Source organism: Hevea brasiliensis, chromosome 9 (genome assembly GCF_030052815.1).
Source record: "Hevea brasiliensis isolate MT/VB/25A 57/8 chromosome 9, ASM3005281v1, whole genome shotgun sequence".
Taxonomy (NCBI): Eukaryota; Viridiplantae; Streptophyta; class Magnoliopsida; order Malpighiales; family Euphorbiaceae; genus Hevea; species Hevea brasiliensis.
Genome location: NC_079501.1, coordinates 6,835,001 through 6,854,685, shown reverse-complemented (window position 1 = coordinate 6,854,685; position 19,685 = coordinate 6,835,001). Strand labels below are relative to the sequence as shown.

The following is a 19,685-nucleotide window of genomic DNA, read 5'->3' as shown; positions in this document are numbered from 1 at the left end:
CGACCAAAAGGAAGAGAAGGCACTAAATATGTGTAGTAAGAAAAGCCCTGAGCTTTAGCAGAATGATGGGCTAAAACAATAAAGACTAAAGAGTAGGTAAGGTCCACAAAAATTGTAGGGGATATTATCATCTAACTATAAAAGTGCGTTTTAAAATGGATGGATTTGGTGTCACACTTAAATCACCATTTTTGTCTTGTGGAGGAAGAACATAGATTCTGGCATGATTTCATCATCAAATCTAGAGATAATAAATGCTAGCGTGTGCACCCTGCTCTTGTATTGCAGTAAATGCTTTATTTGGTCACACACTCATATCTATTCAAACGCTTTTGAAACTCACTCACGCTCTCGAGAATTAAATTCTGCCGCACTTGATGCACATTTGACTCTGCCTCTGGAAAAAAACAGCAACAAAGCGAAAGTTGGTGACGTCCCTTAGAAGATGCAATAGGAATGGGTTTGCTTCATATCTGGTTCTTGATTTAAAAGCTGGCTATTCAATAGTGAACACAAATACCTTCTCCATATTTAGAGCAGACAATACCCCTAGTCATTACAGAATTATAATCCTCTTAATACTCGCATATCTCCTCCAAATATGAAAATTTTAATTAATTAGAACTTAAATTCTCTCCTTTCTCAATTATCAAGGACCAAAAAGAAAAGCATTTTTTTCTATTTGAATGATACAATTCATATTGGTATTTGCATTGTACATTGTAAAAAATGATCAATTTCTTGTATCTTCTGACGCATTTACCTGTAATTCCTTACAGCCCAACTATCCCTTAAGAAGGTCAGCAATCAGCGAAGACTTTTCAGGACATGATATTGCCAAGTAAAAGAAGTCGTATTTAATATTTCTTGCTAATGGCTTATCCAAAAATAAGAGATGGAGCTGCTAACTTTGTGAAATTTGAGTTCAACAAAGAGAATCTCTGGCCATACTGGAAGTGAATGCTCGTGCTCAATTTTCTTCACTTCAACCAGCATACAAGGTTACGTGTTACATTAAGTTACGCAATCATTTTCTATACCATGATCCCAATAAGACACACGGCAACCCTCTTTTCCATCTCCCCAGAGGACCCTAACTCTTAGATTTTTTCCCCCTAAAATACAGTGTAGATACATTATACTGCTGTATTACCATTTACCACATACATATATAGAAGACTTGCCCATTGAATTATTCTGTTATACTGGAAGATTAGCTTCGATACTGCAAATTTGAGAACAGAAATGGAAGAATCACATTGATGCTAGTCAATTTTTGTATTTGAAATTCACTTGAACCGCATAACGCATCCTAATCTGATCCACATTGTAGACGATGTACTCGTTGTACAGTAAAGTACCCTGCAAGGAGTGTTCAGAAAAAGTTTTTAACGCATAAAAATCATGTAACTCGTGCATCAATTCCGAATAAAAAGATAAATTGAACTTAAGGTTGGATGTAATGAAGGGATTTCAGTAAAAAAATGAGCGCACAATCAAAGTTTGCCACACCTTAGGGCCTCCTTGCTTTTTGGGTTTCCCTAGGGGAACAATGACACCATCCTCAAGTTTCTTAGCACCTGAGAGATCTGGAGCTGTTGCGCCAACTCCTTTTGTGCTGCAGTAAATAGGTTTGCAAAATTAACTTTGCATCAATTTCCATTTTATAAAAACAAATTAAAAAGAAAAGCCTTTCCAGAGTCTATGTTATAATTTGAGGAAAAATGGCTTCTTAGAAAGAGGAAGTGAATGCAACCAATAATGAATGATGATTGTTTCTCCCAAATGGCACCATACAAACAGCAACATCATATTGTAGTTTACACCCCAACAAGCAAAAGCAACAACCCCAAATGTGCCCTTTTAAAGGTAAGTAAGCAGATATTCAAATTCATTCAATGATATAGAAAATTTAATCATTTTAGAACCTGAACATTTCCATTAAGCAAGTTTACTTACTTATGGCAACCACATAAACATGAAGAAAATGTTCAACCAAGATAATATTGAAACACACCTTAACTTCCCATGTGGCAACTTATCAGCATCATAGTCCGCATGTAAAAGCTCAGCCATGTCACCAAGCGCAACCTGGAAAGCAGAGTTCAGAAGTTCTCTGAGAAACACATGACTATTACAAGAGAAAATGCACAATGCAGCAGTAGAGTTGAGAAAGTTACAACAAACAATTTCCACCCTTAATCAGCATTCAGCAGAACAAATACTAATTGATCTAGAACTATACAAGCCCAATCTTTAATTAGAAAGAAAATTCCAAAATTATCCTCCAAAAAATTTTAATTTGAATAATTAAGCGAAAATATATGATGGTAGAGAAAGTTACACACCAGCAAGAACTGTCAGTTCACAATTACTGTAAACTTATAGCCATAAAAAAAAAAGACTTTTTTGTTTTTGAAAAATCAGATGGTCTGAAATGCTCTGGAGGCAGATGTTTAGCACAACCATACCTCGCATAAAAGCAGCACACCAGCTGAAGAAGCATGCGTGGCATAGCAATAATTTGCACTTTTGGAAAACATATCAGCAAAGTAAACCCCCTTTCCAAACATGTAGCCTGTTGAAGGTGCTTCTGGGGGAGCAATGCGCAAGCCTAATGGTTTGTCAATAAAGTTACACTTTGCAGTTATTGATGGCGACTTCATTTTAGACTTGCATACATGCACAAACATGTGAATGTACACACAGTACATGCACAGGCACTGCGTAATAAGTTGAGAAAAAATAAGAGCACAAAAAGAAAACCTTGGGATAGAATGCCAGTCCAGTTTGAGAGACGAGAACCGTGCCATAAAAGCATTCTGTTTTTCATAGTGGAGAACTGCTCACAGGTTTAAAGACAAGTAAATTATGCCAGGTGATAGATGCTTAGAAGAGTAAAAGTGAATTTAACTAGAAACTTTTCTTCTAACTGCTAAAATTATCCATATTGACAATCAATTCAAGACAAAAGCAACTTATGTCAATAAAAACTGCACTGTCACCTTCCTGAATTGTTGAGCTTCACCTTCTCTTGAGACCTTGAATATTTGAACAATGTCAACAGAATACTGTGTGTGTGTTTTTGCATGTGTGTTCTGCATATATTTCGCAATCTTGCCAAAGACAGAATTAGTTAATAAATCAAAATAATAGGTAAGATGTTAATTGATAAATCAAATTAAGGGCAGAAATTCTTTTTTTTTTTTCTTTTACTTTTTGAAATTTAGAATGGCTTCAATGCCCCAATGGCACCTTCCCCTTCCCCAAAACCCCAAAAGTGTATATGAAAAGAGATCACATCAAAAAAGGAGGGAAGGGGAGGGGGAGAGGGAGGGGGAAAAATATAAAATGCTTGAGTTCTTTATGTTCCTGAAAATACCATAGAGAATTCCTCCGAATCAACTTCAAGTGGTATCAGTTCACAATGCAGGTGATTATAACGACAATATAAGGGATCCTCCAAAAACAAAAACCGAAACTTAAATTAAAACAAAAATAAGAATAATGTAAATTTCAGAAAATTTTTAAATAACAGGCACAATTTGCTAGACACCTAGCTTATAACAAACTAGTCCAAGACAGAATACCTGCATCCCAGGCTCATCCTCCAACATCTTTGTTGCAACCTCAATCTCACCTAGGGCTTCAACCTTCAATGAGAAACAAGGAGCTCATTAGTGTCTTCATAAATTGAATCAACTAAAATAATTTCCATATAAATCTTGCTGATTGATTTTTTAACCAAAAAGAATATGTGCAAATTTGATATCAGCAAAATCCTCTAAGATCAGTTCACTGAGGCTGACAGTAGAATAACTTAAACCCACAGTAGGGATACAAACATATCCTACTAACCTGATGTTAAAAGCAACAAAACAGTTTTTTCCCCAGAAGTTTCAGAATCAGATAACAAATTAAAGGAAAAGTGAATTACCATCTCTAGTTTGTGTTTTAACTTTTGGGGAGTGTCAATGACAAATTCACCTGCCACAACACATTTTAAAATTAATAAGACAGTCCTTGAAAAGAAGAAGACATCTCACTACTAGTATGCAGTAACCATATCCTGAAGATCTCAGTCTCAGAGAGAGAGACAATGATAGAGACTGAGACGAGAAAGATACAGAAAAAAAGACAACTTACGCATTTTTTTAAACCCGAAGTCATGGGGAATAATTGTGTAGAATTCTCTGCAATGAAAACTTCTATCAAAAATGAAAATTCTGTGTACTACTTTATTAAGGCCACAGTCCAGATTCCATCATCTCAAACCAAATCCATAGGAAAAAAAGATAAAAAAAAAAAAAATTTAGTCTACACTGTCAAATCACATGCTTATTCTCACCCACTCAATTGCTCAAGTTGTAGCCTGTTTGTTGTGCCAATTATGTCAGCAATCCTCTTCAAGACATCATAGCCCTCCACAAATTCAAAGAAAATAGATTTATTAGGTGTTCCATGGTCACTGAGGAAAGAAGAAATGGTTATCATGCACTGTGAAACTGCACACAAATAAAGTAGCTAACAATTGCATCTGGGTATCCACTATTAATCAAATGATGATGTCAAATTGAGGAAGTTTTGAGTATCATAACACTGTTGTTTTACAATGCTATATAAAATTGACAAGCAAATCCTTGCTAAGGTGTGCAGTGGAACCAATAGACTGCCAAACACATATTGATACCCAAAGCAACAGAGCAGTTTTTCTCACTAATCATGTGCTTGCAGCAGAAAATAACAGATAAGGCACCGAAAACAGCGTTTGATTCCTGTAAGGAAAATGTCAATAAAGTCTAAAAGAATCTCAACTGCCTTGCAACATCAAAATTCCAAAGCAAATACCACAGCTATTAGTGATACATTCTAACACTATAGCACATCCAGCACCATAATTTCAATCAAGAAACATTGCATCTATAAAGAGCATCTACTTCTTCAATTTTTATTTGTCAACATTTTTAGAAAGAATCTCTCCGAAAATATAGTTGAAAAGGATTGGCATAAGCAAAACCTACATCCCATCTACTCAAGCATGCAACTGGACCCTTTAAAGCCCCAAAGTTTTGAATATACCAGTAGAACAGAAATTCTCCAGATGTCATTTTCTGTACAAGCAACTTAAAGCATGTCACATATATATTAAGATGTTGATCCCTTTTTCTTTTCTTTGAGACTCCTCTCAATGAAATTTGACTAACATTGAAATTGTAGTTATACTTTATGAGTACTAAATTAGATTCTGTTAGACTTTATCCTCAAATCAAACATACCTTCAATATTGTTGACCTGCTTAGCTTTCCAAGTGGTAATTTATTAGCATTGTATCCTAAAAGACAATACACCAGAAACACATGAATGAACTCTGATAACAATGTCTAGAAGTAAAGAAATGTATAGTTAAATGATAAATTACAAATTATAAAAAAAAAACCAACAAAAGTACTAAGTTTTAAACAAGCAAATTGAATATCAGCTGCACTTTTGAATCATTTTTAGTAATGTGAAAACTAACCTATTTCCATCATTTGCTGCCTCATCATGCTTATATTGCATATAAGAGAGATAAATTTTGCAACACGTGGCTCAAGTTTTGTTTCCCGAGGTTGAATTGCTAAAGCAGGGTCAGACTTTTCTTTGACCTGAAACCAACAATTGTATCTCAGAAGCAGTGAGTTTAGATTCAATTATTGAATGGCATCAGGAACACCCAAAACCCACCCTCCCAACCATAGTTATTAAAGGCGCGCCTGACCAGGCTCCAGTCCTAGCGCCTCTACAAGAGAAAGGTGGGCAACATTCACCAGGCCCTCGCCTTATGCCCCTAGGCGTGCGCCTTGTTCCAGGCACAAGGCTAGAAAGGCGCGCCTTTTTTATTTCTACATTCGGCGAGTACTTCCACTGACAAAAAGCACTACTACCCAACTTGAAATTTGTTGATCTAGAAGTTTTCAAAATTAATATCGTTGATAATAACTCGTCACCAAAATCTCATCAAACTAACATACTCAGGATTACAAACCTCTCATATTTTCATTTTCAACACTACCACTCACTATCTTTTTCAAAAAAAAAAAGTTAATACTCTTTTAGTTCTTAAAGGTGAGGAAAATGATGAAGATATTGATTTTGAAGATGAATATTAAGAGGATGAAGGTGTAGAAAAAGATGAAGAAGATATAGTTACTTTATAATTTCTTAACTTTAGTTATAAAAGATTAAAAGACTATTAAAGTTTTAATAATTTAGTACTTGAATGCTTATTTTTTATTATTATCTTTAGTTTTATGTTATTTGAAGTTTGATGGAATATTCATTTTTTTTTCTTTTTTTTTTTTGCGCCTCATCTCGCTCAGGCGTGCGCCATCGCCTTGCGCTTAGGCTCCAAGACTCCTTGGTGCCTTAGTGCGCCTTGAGCCTTTAATAACTATGCTCCCAACCAAGTTATAGATTGGAAACCCCTCCCTCTTCATCAATGCACTGCCACTATGAAAAAAACAAAATTGATTTAATTTCAGGAATCCAGATTTTTTTTTTACTAGCAAAGATTGACAAGGTTTTTTCTTGTTTCACTTTCTTTTACCTTTTCAACGAAAAATTAAATTCATTAAAAGAAAATATCACAAGCACTTGGAAGAGATGAAAAGTAAGAAGACAACTCACAACTGATTCTTTTTCCTTTTCACTATAGTCCATTTCCAACCAGGTATAGCAGTTGGGGTAACATTTGAACTCCTTTCTGTTGGACCAGTAATTCTTTGTCTTAGCATAGAACTTTTGTTCAAACTCATAAATTGCAGTATCCCGGGAAGTGTAGGGACCAAACATTTTATCTTGACCCCTGACCCCAACCCTTCCCCATCTATTGTAGACAATGAATCCACCACCATCGTCAGATTCTGAAAAAACATTTTAATTTTAAAGCAGTTATAACATGAATATACCATCAGTTTGTTAGACAAGTGAAATTAACTAATTGTGAACAATTTAAAAGGAAATCCTAACATGAGAGCAACTTCAATCTTCTATAGCATATCTTACTTTCCCAGAAAACTAAAGGGGTTGCAATTTAATAATCATAAGGGCAGAAGTCAGAACTTACCAAGAAGTTGAATAACATAGAACTTGTTATTGTTATTGCCAACATTTGTTTGATTCAGCATGGCATCATACACGTCATCACCCTGAATCATTATTAAAAAAATAATTGGACAAAAATGGGTGGAAGAAGATCAATCAAGAGCTAGCAAAAATAATAAGAAACCAATTTACACCGAAACTGCGATTGTTATTACTTTATCTTTCAAAAATGCAACTAGTTGATTACAAGCAGCTATAGAAAGTACAAGACTTGCCAGTTGCAAAACATGGTACTGTAACTTTATCTGCTCTGAAATACAATGATCCAGCACAGCTGCACCCTTCTTGGTTGCAGTTACAATTTTCTCCTTGTTTTTATCCTCCTCTTCTTTAGCTACCACCACAATAACAATCATAACAAGAAAAATACACAATTCACTTAAATAAGATAGACAAACAGAGGCAAAAAATAATAATAATAATAATAATAATAAACAAACGGCTAATTCATCATAATTTTCTACTAGAAATTAGAAAGAGAATATTTGAATAATACAAGATTGAAAAAAGGAGAAGATCACTAGAAAGCAAGCGAACATTCGATAGTACCTTGAAGAGTGTCCCAAGAACCGTCATTGTCTGATAAACCATTGCAAAGCCTCTCTAGTATTTCCTTCTTTGTTCCGTTGGTGGAAACACCGCGAAGCTTCGCTTGTTCGCGTAATTGCTTAATATTCATTTCCCGAAAATTCTCAATGGCCTTGATTTTCTCTGCTCCATTAGAAAACCCGTCCTGAGTGTCCCTTTCTCTTTTCTTGCTACCACGAGCATCGACAGAGTCCATTGATTGCCTTTTTTCTTCATCGAGAGCTGCATCGAGTCTCCGAACCTGCGAAAGGGGAGTGGAAAGGCTCAACAATCAAGAACTAACAGAATGTACGAATTTGAAAAAATAAATAAATAAAAGAAAAGAAGTGCTAATGAGAAGCATACCAGGGAAGCTTTGGTTCCGGTGGTGTCAAGTCCACGTTTAGCCAATTCGGCTCGAAGTTCGTCTACTTTGAGCTTGTTTGCCATTTTTACTGAATCGAAAGCAGTTCAGAGAGAGCCAGCGGGGGAGCAAGAGAGGAGCAGGAGCCGAAAAGAGGAGGGAACAGGTGGTGGTGAGGTGGGTTCAGATTTTCAATTTCCGGGTCGAGGTTGGGACAAAACATGCTTGAGGTGGTATAACGTCGCCGTATTTATCAATGCGCAGACATTAGGATTTTTTTTTTTTTTAAAAAAAAAAAAAGCATATTTGAAGAAGCTTTCGGAGCACGATGTCGGTTTGAAGCTTACGTACTACTACTCTACTTAATCCGATGATAAATAAACAAATATTTACATATTTAAAAAAAATAATAATAATAGAATTAATCAAATGATTTGTTTGAAAAAACTTAAAGGTACATTTATTATATAAAAAATAAATTTAGAATAACTATATTAAAAAGCTAATAGATTTAGTCAATCTAAAACTTCAAAAAATTTAATATATATTTAATCAATAATAAAATAAGTTAAACAAAATTTTAAAAATAATCCATTCTAAAGCAAATACTATTCTTTTAACATGTTTTATGAATTTTTATTTCTTATTATTAATTTAATTGGATCAGAAAATAAGTATTGTTTTAGGTAACCAGAAAATAATTGGCTATATCTTTGATTAATGAAATTTAGATTTTGAAACATTGAAGTTTCAATTGTCATTATTTTTAATATATGGTTATTTTGAAGGATATATTGTACTGTTTAGAATATATTTTATTTATTATCTTATTATTTTGATTAATGAAATACATTACTGATTTTTAGTATTTCCTTAGGCATAATTTTCACCTTCTTCATATTTTTAGGGATGAGATTTATAATTTTATATGGAGAGAATATTAATTGAGTATTACAGTGAACCGAATTGAGTGTACAGTCAATTGCAAAAACTTTGATCTTGCGTGAAAATAACGGGTTAACTGCTCCGTTCTGCTTCTTAGAGAAGCTATTGACTAGATCAAAAATAAAAAATAAAAAATTAATCAGTGCTCATAATCTTAGGCCTATTTAAGTTATGCCCTCCAAGTCAGTCCTACCAGTACTGAGTTCCACATCCAAGAAAATGGTAATCAAGTTCAAAGCAGACAAGCTTGGAACAGAGCTTTCCAGGCGTGGTCCAAGAGCCACTGAAACCAAGCCCAAACCGGTACATGAAATCTTGAATAATAACTCTCAGATTCTCTCACACGCCAGTTTTTTCAATTGTCTCTAGTTTGATTTATTGTTATATATTGTTGTTGCAGGAAAGGCTGGAATCAGCTCATGGAAAGGAAAAACATTCTGGTGTTTCAGTTGGCAAAAAGCGGCAAAGAAAATCAAGAGCCGATGATTTGGATGGAATCAAGAAAGTCAAGGCCATTGAGGATCTTCGTGAACAAACAATCCTTAGGGGCATTTCGTCAAGCGGGTCAAAGCCAGAAATAATAGATAGGCTTTGTGCTGCTGAGTCAGAAATGGAGTCCAAGGACCTTGCAGATTCACATGAAGGTTTGTCCAGTCAGTTCAATACATAACTTTTAGTCATGGTGAATTACATATAAATTAACAGAGATGTAATGGCAGTTAAAGAAGAAAATGAAGGAAAAGAAACAAGCAAAGAAGAAAAGCAACCCACCAATAAGAAGGGCAGTGCAGTCCCGGACCAGTATCTGCCAGATCATATAAAGACACATTACCATGTTTTGGAACAAGTACAGAATTCAACTTACTGTACTAAATTAGATGTCCAACTTACCATTGCCATTTTTTTTAGATCAAAAACAGAATTATTGATTTACAGTATACAAAGGCTCAGCAGGCATCAGCTGTACTTGTTTTGATTCTTCGAACTTTATTCTTTCTTCATGCAGGGGGAAAATATTTACGATGCCACGTTGAACCAGACAAATGTTGGGGATAATAATAACAAGTTCTACGTGATTCAAGCTCTTGGTTAGTTCCTGTCCTCAATAAAATTTGTTTTCTTATTATTTGTTTCTCTTTTTATTATTATTATTTTATACTTAGTATGGTTTATCGTTTTGTGTCCGCTTGAGAGATTGTCATTTTGTAAGATGTTTGTTAAACTTGATGGGTTTCATGAGAGAAAAGGTCGGCTGACTTACGAGCAATATAAGATAGTGTTTTGGGTTGCCAAGTGCTCACTGAGTTGCCTTGGGAAATAACTGCAGAATCCAATGATGGAGGTCAATTCATGGTGTATACTAGATGGGGCAGAGTGGGAATAAAAGGTCAAGACAAGTTGCAAGGCCCTTATACATCAAGCGAAAGTGCAGTACAGGAGTTTGAAGCAAAATTCTTTTCAAAGACTAAGAATCACTGGTCCAACAGGAAAGAATTCATTTGCCATCCGAAGTGCTATGTTTTACTGGAAATGGACTATAAGGCTGAGCAAGAATCAGATGTTCTCTTCTCTGGGAATTTTTTTTTTTTTTTTTAATCCATAGCCTATGATTAAAAAAAAAAAAAGTCTTATAATTGCTCTATTTTTTTTTTTCTTTTTTCTATTCAACTTAACAACATTTTTTTTTTTTTTTCCTCCTAATATAATGCACAATTGCTATGGGTTCAGGAAAAGCCTACTATTGTAAAGTCATCCCAGCAAACAAGGCAACATCCTCAGATCCTCAAATTCTCTCTCTCTTCTCTCTTTTGATTGAAGATGACATGAATGAAAATGCAAATGCAACAATTAGGTCAGTGGCTTTTCCACTAAATCTACAAAAAGATCTAAAAAAAAAAAAAAAAATCAATTAAATTTGTTTGAACTTGTTTGTTGTGTTTTTTTTTTTTGAATTGAAAATTTGAAAAAAAAAAAAACAGGAACACACAGGATTTTTTATTTTATTTAGAAGTTGTAAGTTGTTAAAATCAGTGTATTATTATTATCTATTATCTTCCCATGAGATTCCTGATTTTTGATTTTCTTGATTTGAGATTTGAATTATTAGAGGATTGATATTGAAAAAAGAGAAAGATGAGAAGATGAAGATGAAAGAATGTATGTATGATGTGTATATTATATAATATTTGTTTTAATTATTTAATTTTTAGTTTTTAGTGTTTTTTGTTTTGTTTGTGTGTTGTTGTTTTTTTTGCTGAAAGGTTGCCACTTGGTAAGCTGCTGCTTTCAAAAGCTGTAAAGAAAAACAAATCAAAAATCTTAATTCTGTGTTTTTTTTCTGTTTGTTTTGTTGTGTTGCATGCTTGCTGTGAATTAAAGTAAAGTAAAAAGTAAAGTAATTGTAAAGCAATTTTAATAATGCCATTCTTTTTTTAATTTTTTTCTCTGAAGAATTATATAATAAATGAATATGAATAATGATTGTATGATGGATGAGGAGTGATGGATGGATTGAGGAATCAAATGAAATTAAAAAAAATCTGAAAATTTTTTTTTTTTTTTTTTTTTTTTTTTTTTTTTTTTTTCATATATTATGGGGTGGTGAATTATTTAATTATAAATGTTTTTTTTTTTTCATTTAAATTTTTTTTTTTAATCTAATTATAAAGATATATAAGAATAGATAAGAGAGAGAGAGAAACTCTCTCTACTCTAGACAAAGAACAATTAAGCAATATCCTGATTGACCGTGGATAAGGATTTTTACATAATGCCAGATAATTTTTCATAATTCCTGGCAGTAGTTTAATTTTCATAGTTATTGTATATTATATTAACTTGAACAAATAATTTGTTTGATAAAGCATATATACATTATACATTGTTTTTTTTTTAATTTTTTTTTTTTGAATCATGATGCTCATTGCAGGGAATTTTATACAATAATACCCCATGACTTTGGTTTTAGAAAAATGCGTAAGTTCCCTGTCCCTGTAACTTATGATCACCCCAAACTTAGGAACATTGCTATGTAAAACCCAAGAAACATCACAGTTTCATTGATGTGGAGTAACTGAAATTTGCAGGTGACTTTGTTATTGATACCCATTACAAATTGAAATGCAAGCTGGAGATGGTAATTCTTTTTAACTTCTTATTTGCCCTAGATATTTCCATCCCTATGAAATTAAAAAATAATTTGCTCTTTTTTATTTTTCATATTTTTTTAACATTTCATTTATCTATTTGTAATATCTGAGAATTGTTATTGATTCTCATATTCATTATGGATTTTCCCAAATTTCAATTCTTTGAACCTTAGCCTAATCATTCAAATTGGTTTATCAGTTTCAATAATTCGATTGACCAATATTCAACAATTAACCATAATCAATAATCTTTTTAGAAAATAAGATAGTAAAATACATTAATAAACAAATAATCATTGCTATATTAAACATAAACAAAATGCATATGATGAAATTATATAAAGTGCTCAGATTAAAATTATACAAAATTTTGAATTAAATTAATAGGATATATACCATATGCGGTTCAGTTTAGTTAACAGGCACCTTTTGAAAGTTAAAATCCGTAACCCGACAATAATCAGTTTTGGAAATATTCCAAAACTAAACCGAAGCTAAATTATTCAGTTTCAACCAATTTGATTCAATTTTATGGTTTTGTAGTTTTCTTTGCTCATCCATCACATGTGTCTCATCTGTGTTATAAATTATTACTTCATTTGCTTTCACGTAAATTTTCTTGACAAAAAGATAAAGCAATCTCACATCACCAGGTTGAAGCTTTGGGTGAAATTGAATTAGCTGCTTCATTATTCAAGGATGACATCTATTCGCAGGTAATGCATTCAAATTGTTATTCACCTTCAATGTTAAATTGTTTGTGCATGGCAATTTGCAGTCTCATTACGTTGCTTTCTATTCTTGTTTGCCAATTATCTGATATTCTATTATGCCTTGGTTTCAGGAAGACCCACTTTATTCCCATTATCAGTGCCTTCGTTGTGAATTAGTACCACTGGAAGTCGGTTCGACAGAATTCTCAATGGTATCATCATCTTCATGGAGATAATTAATGCCAATTTGTTAAAAGACATCATTTGACCTTAAAATTTTATTTATAACTACACAGCACCTTAAATTGCATTCTAAATATTTCTTCTCAATCCGCAGATTGAAAAGTATATACATAATACTGCGGATGAAACTCATTATAGAATTGATATCGTTAACACATTTAAGGCTTCCAGGGAAGGTGAGAATGAACGGTTCGAGAAGGTGAGAAGGCATACCTTTGCTTGTCAATCTCTTGGAATGATCTGATATTCTAACATTGCTTATTTGATGTGGTTTTGAGGGCATTTCATTGATTCAGTTCGAGCTTTGAAAACTTGATGCAGTTCTCTCGTACCAAAAATAGAATGCTCTTATGGCATGGGTCTCGGCTGACAAACTGGACTGGAATTTTATCACAAGGTTATCCTAACTACATCTCAAGCTCAGTTAAAAAAAAAAACTACATCTCAAGTTCATTTTCTCTGTCAAGCTTAAGTTTTGAGAAGGTTTCTATGATCTAAAAAATGTTATTAGTCAACTGACAAGGTAACTATATTTAGGAGAAGGTTTATAATAATTTAGATGGACACTTCCTTTGTCACATATTCAGAAATTAGTCCTCTAACATTTTCCTCCCTTTTTCCACTTGTTTACTTCCTTCGGTGTGTCACAGAAAATAACCTCGTTGTTAATATCTCTTATACCATGTACTATGCTTACATTTCAACCTTGTAGCCTGCAAACACACTATAATTGGTTAAATAATAGTATAACGCTAGAAAACTCTAGCATTGGCATATATCTTTTCCAAGTTTTTTTTATTTTACATGACAAAAATATCCTTGACAAAATGAAAATAGTATTAGCAAAAATTTTTCTGATTGCTTCTTGATGAATCTGATCCTCAGGTTTACGCATTGCTCCTCCAGAAGCACCTTCAAGAGGTTACTGTTTTGGCAAGGGGATATATTTTGCTGATATGTTTGCCAAAAGTGTGCCTTATTGTGGTGCGGATTGGGTAAATTCCGATGCTGTGCTGATTTTATGTGAGGTTGTTCTCTATCCTGAAAAATGTACTGTCCCTTTAAGGAGTTTTTTTTTTAAAGAAAAAAAAAAACTCTTTTTTCCCCTTTCTGTGTGCCGATAATTGTGCTGCATATTGCTGCATTGAATAAATATCTGTTACCAAAAGTTAAAAAGGGGCTTTAAGCAACTTTCTCTCGTTTTACTTTCCAGGTTGCACTGGGGAACATAAACGAGATTCAAAATTTTGAACACATTGCTGACCAGTTGCCGAAGGGAAAGCTAAGGTTCTATACTTCTGTTTCTTTATTTTGCTCTGCAATACTTGTTCGTTATTATTGATTTCTGCTAATGGAAATATGCTGAAGAAACTGAGTACAGGACTTGAATTTTAATCAATAGCTCACACTAGTGCTTTTCCATATTTAGCATAAAAATGCTGTCAAGGAAATTTTCATAAGTGCTGCTTAGAGCCTCTGATTGTTCTGGAAACAAATCCAAACTCTCACCATCTTTCCCTGCATGCAAGTAAATACCTGAGAATGGAAGAACAGCATTCTGAAGATTGTACTGATCAGATGGTCTATTTTCCTTGTAGTCCATTAGAAGAAGTGATCCCAAAATGGGCATTTTTTAGTAAAACCTCTTCACTAAAACTCCTGCCATCTCCTAATCAGATCAACTAATCAAAGAAAGTGTGAGAATATCAGAAGTAACATTCAGTCTTTACTTCTCCTATTAACAGTGCAAAAGCAATTGGCAGAACTGAACCAGACCCCTCAGAGTTTGAGGTTTTTGAAGATGGTATAATTGTTCCACAAGGAAAGCCCATAGAGCAAACAAGGCTCAAGGTAAGGTACATGGATATTGAACTGTAAAGAATTTCCATGAGATAAGGAAAGAGCTTCCTGCATAAACACTTAAAACAGTGCTAATCCGCAATATACTTTTCTTGCAGGCCGTATGTGGTATGAATGAGTACATAATATTCAACATAGATCAGATTCGAATACGTTACGTCGTTCATGTGAAGCTATGCTACAATGGGGTGAAATGAAATGCTGAATGCCTCAAGATAGATCCTTAGCTGTTGAGGATCACTTCATCCTCTGTACTCAAATAATTGCCGAGAAATATTTAGAAAGCTATAAAGGCAAACGGTTATTGTATAATATATAGTTCTTCTTCCTAAATCATTCCTGCATTAATTTTTAAGATAATTCATATTTTACTGCATTTATTATGACCATGAAAATCTTTTTTTTTTTTTTTGTACCTATTTGATTCCCTGGCTACTAGCTGATCACCACATTCAAGATTCTTATATGAGATTTAAGAGGAAAAGAAATAATATGCTTTCTCTGTTTCTCATTAGTTATTACATTCTAAAGAAAGCAGAATTAGTCCATTAATCAGCATAATAGCCTCCCAACTTAGCCCATTAATTGTGATTTGGAAACAACTTTGGAAGTTAGGTGCAGAAAATTCTTGGCTGCATCTCATCAGAATGTATGATTCAGTTCCTATGGGATTCACCATTCATAATTTTAGATAAAGTTTAATTTATATTTAGTTTGCATGTTGGAAGTGGAAGAGATAGAAAAGTAAACGGTCATGGGATAATAGACAATTCTTGTTTAGGAATTTAATCCTAAAATATAAAATTTTGTAAAAATTCAATTCAATCAATTTCTTTTTTCTAATTCTTACAAGAGAAAAGAATTCAATTCTTTTTAATTTACAAAATTTAAAATTTTTATTTAAAGAAAATAAAATTCATATATGATTGTGTAAAAATTTTTTGAATTCTTTTTTGACAAATAATTTATTTCAAATGAACTTAATGAGATTATAAAAGAATAATTAGTTATTCTTTCAATTTTTTTTTAAATTAAAATCAAAGAGATAATAATTTTTATTTAATATTTTTGAATAAATTTTTATAATTTTCACCTTTGATTTTCTTTTTTATCTTTTGAAATTTCCAAACAATTCATTTTATTTACATTAAATAGTATTATTTTTATATGTTTCTATCCAATAAAAACTCTCAAACACGTAGTGAGCTTAAGCTAAGCATGGCGAGTTCGATTTCAGGCCAAAACTGAATTGACGACTTCAGTTTTAGCGTTAGAAATTTAAAATTGGATTGAATGATTTCTTTTGGTTGGTTTAATCTAAATCAATTAAAATTGACGGTTGATTTTTTTTCTTTTAAATGAAGAATCTGAACTCTAATTTAAAATCAAACCTAACGGATCGAAATCAATTTAATCTAATTTTGATTTAATTCAAAATAATTTTGATAAATCTATATCTAACCAGTTTCGGTCAGGTCAAAATGGGACTGGACAATGCCTAGTTAAAGCAAAAAGAAGTCAATTTGGTCATGAATGCCTCAACGAAATGAGATGGATCATGGATTTTTATCCGTGGGTTGGATGCGGCATCGTTTCAGCGAGGGAAACAGTCTAGGCGTGAGCACACAACTGTTAAATTAAAAAAATCAAATCTTAATTTTTGATTTGATTCGATCTCAGTTAGTATTTTGAAGAATACTCGGTTTTTTAATTGCGTTAATTCAGTAAAAATCAAACCAAATCGATTTCATTGGTTTATATCAAAGTGGTGCGGTTTGGCCCTTCTATATATAAAACTTATTTCCCTAACCTAACTACAGCGGCCTCTCCTAAAATTCTTTGTTGCAAAAATCCATTTATGCTTTGTTTGGATGGGATGAGAGAAATTATATCTTTAATTTTTTTATTAAAAATTTAATTATACTCATTAAAAATAAATCTAACGTACCACTACAAATAAATATTTTTTCTCAAGTGACCATACATAATTTCTCTACTTTCAATCATTTGTTTTTAAATAGTTTACTATAATTATTATACTTTAATTATCATTTTTTTATTTATTCTTTCAATAATTTATTTTAATTATTATACTTCAATTATTATTTTTTTTCTAAATAATTTTTTTTATTCGATCTTTATTAGATTTGTACATTATTATTTTGATTTATTAATTTTATAATTTATTTATAATTAATTATTATTATTTATAAATTTAATATTTATCATAATAAATTTATTATTTAATAAATTATTTAAAAAAAATAATATTTTTATACTTCTACTAATTATTTATCATTCTCCCCTCTCTTTCTAAACATGAAAAATATTCATTAACTTCTCGTTAATTCAACTATTTCCAAACATAAAATTTTAAACTTTTTTTATTATAAGCCTCTTGGAACTTCCCCTTCCTTGTCCTCTTGCCTTTACCGCCCTCCGTCTTCCCCTCGGTTCTGTCTCTCCATTTGGGTTGGCTTTGTTGGGAGTTATTGAATTGTTGGATTTGTGGTTTGGATTCTGTGATTCGGGACGCAATAGCAATTTAATTGAAAATTTAGGGTGAGGGCATCTCATTTCTCAGGTTAATTTTGGGGAACGAGAAATTAGTGAAAGAGCAAAGGAGCATGGCGGAGAGGCAAGCGCTGGAGCAGCAACAACAGCGACTACTAGAGCCAGCAAGAGAAGACATGCTTGATTGCGTTATGCACTTAGAAAACGCTTTGCTTCCTTGCTTGCCCGCCAGGGAGCTCCAAGCCATTGATCGCTCTCCTCACCCTTCTCATCAGAGTTAGTACCCTCTCATCTTCTTTTCATACTGCAAACTGTTTCTTCTCCGAATTTAAGCGCTACTGTTGGATAACTAGATCCGATTACAGAGGTGTTCTTGCTTGCAAAATTAACCACTTGATCCATAAAATTCTTATTGCATCTCTGTTTGAAAGCCCAGCTTTGCTTTTAAGTTTTAATTCCTTGATTTAGTGTGCATTTTGGTGAAAAATAGAGTAATTTTGTTAAACACCTCGTCCTTTTCAATTTTATACTTTCTTTTCTTAAGTTGTTATTCTTATTTTAGAGGAAAAATGGGCTTGGTTAGGAATGAATGTTTCTGGGACTGTATCATAAATATGTTTATAGAATCTTGAATTGTTAAATATTTTCTCTAGGATGATTTAAGTTATTCCATGTATGTCAAAAAAAGCTTGCTTCCGGCTTCCTCTTTGAAATTTAGATATTCTTTTACATGGCTGTCTCTTCCTCTGTAGGATGTCCTAGTCTTGGTCTTCTTCTCCCATATGTTAATGAAGTCGGTTGGTATTGGTTGGTGCTTCAACCCATTATGTGCACAGAAAGAAGGTATTATCCAATTTTTGATGTGCCAGTGCCACTATTGAAGTCTCCCAATGAAATAATGTCCTATGGTTATCCTGATTCCTGTCTTCCATGCCAACTCAAGGGAGGGAAAAATGGGCTTATTATTCTAGACCTTCATTAAGCCTTACGTTCTTTTAATTCTTGTGCATTTTTTTTCAAGAGAACTAATGGTGGAAACAGCTGAAAAAGAAATAGCAGGGAGCAGATATTTCTTCTATAAGTGAAACTCATTCATGATGCATATTCTGATACTGTAACATGTACTAAAGATTTTTTTAGATTTCCAGTGGATAAATATTTTTCTTCATCTTTGATGTTTGGCAATTGTCTATGTTTTGTATGATATGAATTATATATTTATCTTTGTATGATATTAAATGAATTAAATTAATTCTTTACAGCTAAGGAATTATTTGAATAGTGTGGCTTCATTTATATGAAGTGTGGTAGGTGTACATATTAGTACATGCATAAGTCCAATCCACCTGCAAACAAAAACTAAATAACAACTACATGCTGAAAAAAGTCTTGACTTTGTGATTCTTTTTCAGTTGATGTTGAAAGGCATGCCAGAGATTTCATGGAGGCTGCCAAGAAACTTCAACTTTATTTTATTGGTCTCCAACGTGAAGATCAACCAACTGTGGCTGAAACACTGAGAAAGGTAAATTATCTCACTTGTAAATTTGAACAGATACCATTTGTTGTTCTTTGACAACTAAACAGCTTGGACCCCTTGGCAAAGTCATGCTGTATGTGGTGCATCTGTTGCATTTTTACAGGAGATTGCTGTGATGGAAGAAGAGTTGAAGATAAAGGATGGGATTATTAAGAAGCAAGAGAGACTGATCCAAGGATGGAGGAAGGAGTTGAAAGACCAACTGGATAAACACAAAACTGAATTGGAGAGGGTGTAATGAGAGAGCAATAAATAAGCCTATAATCTAAGAATTACTTTGACAGACCTAGGCCAACAACATTTATTTGGTATTTGCTTTTGGGATTCTTTTTTGTGCCGCGTGTACACTTGAATCTAGAATGTAAAATTGATGTGGATCATGCATTTGCATGCGCCAATCTTAAGCAATCGGTTTATGATTTTAATGACAGAATTGAGTATTGCAGCCCATTAATAAAACAGATGACCAAATGCCGTGTTTTGGTTCATGGTAGAATTTAGGAAAAGACGATGGAAGTTTGGACCGCCACAGATGATGATTATTGGACTGATGTATGGGACACATTTCCATTAGTCCACGGGAGTAAATTCTAGGAAATCTGCCGAAAATTATATGCAAAACCCGCTTCATTTATCAAACTTATTTG

The 19,685-nt window shown here is 33.0% G+C and overlaps 3 protein-coding genes across 4 annotated transcripts; 2 read left to right on the top strand and 1 right to left on the bottom strand.

Annotated features, from left to right (window-relative positions):
• Window positions 1-878: 878 nt before the first annotated feature.
• Window positions 879-8,314, bottom strand: LOC110637584 (poly [ADP-ribose] polymerase 2). The gene is made up of 18 exons (XM_021787764.2): window positions 8,077-8,314; window positions 7,693-7,972; window positions 7,359-7,477; window positions 7,106-7,187; window positions 6,667-6,902; window positions 5,519-5,645; window positions 5,277-5,332; window positions 4,349-4,422; window positions 4,147-4,193; window positions 3,938-3,987; window positions 3,591-3,653; window positions 3,383-3,460; window positions 3,006-3,116; window positions 2,767-2,842; window positions 2,472-2,614; window positions 2,018-2,091; window positions 1,513-1,618; window positions 879-1,362 (listed from the first exon to the last, which is right to left on the bottom strand). Exons 1-18 carry the CDS (start codon window positions 8,158-8,160, stop codon window positions 1,270-1,272), a joined length of 1,899 nt encoding a protein of 632 aa, XP_021643456.2. The 5' UTR covers window positions 8,161-8,314; the 3' UTR covers window positions 879-1,269.
• An 848-nt stretch (window positions 8,315-9,162) lies between these two features.
• On the top strand, window positions 9,163-15,317 carry LOC110637541 (poly [ADP-ribose] polymerase 2-A). The gene is made up of 18 exons (XM_058154234.1): window positions 9,163-9,322; window positions 9,420-9,663; window positions 9,739-9,866; window positions 10,026-10,107; window positions 10,347-10,579; window positions 10,748-10,785; window positions 11,127-11,176; window positions 11,281-11,291; window positions 11,857-11,995; window positions 12,106-12,155; window positions 12,822-12,884; window positions 13,013-13,093; window positions 13,219-13,323; window positions 13,446-13,521; window positions 14,010-14,152; window positions 14,338-14,411; window positions 14,870-14,975; window positions 15,083-15,317. The coding sequence occupies exons 1-18, from the start codon at window positions 9,191-9,193 to the stop codon at window positions 15,179-15,181; spliced, it is 1,854 nt and encodes a 617-aa protein (XP_058010217.1). The 5' UTR covers window positions 9,163-9,190; the 3' UTR covers window positions 15,182-15,317.
• Window positions 15,318-17,370: 2,053 nt separating this feature from the next.
• LOC110637543 (mediator of RNA polymerase II transcription subunit 28) lies at window positions 17,371-19,471 on the top strand. Of its 2 annotated transcripts, none has more exons than XM_021787714.2 (3): window positions 17,371-17,774; window positions 18,911-19,023; window positions 19,105-19,321. In XM_021787714.2, the coding sequence occupies exons 1-3, from the start codon at window positions 17,612-17,614 to the stop codon at window positions 19,189-19,191; spliced, it is 363 nt and encodes a 120-aa protein (XP_021643406.2). In that variant the 5' UTR covers window positions 17,371-17,611; the 3' UTR covers window positions 19,192-19,321. The 2 variants fall into 2 exon arrangements, with proteins under 2 accessions (XP_021643406.2, XP_021643405.1); XM_021787713.2 differs by having other exon boundaries at window positions 17,380-17,774; window positions 19,142-19,471.
• Window positions 19,472-19,685: the final 214 nt, after the last annotated feature.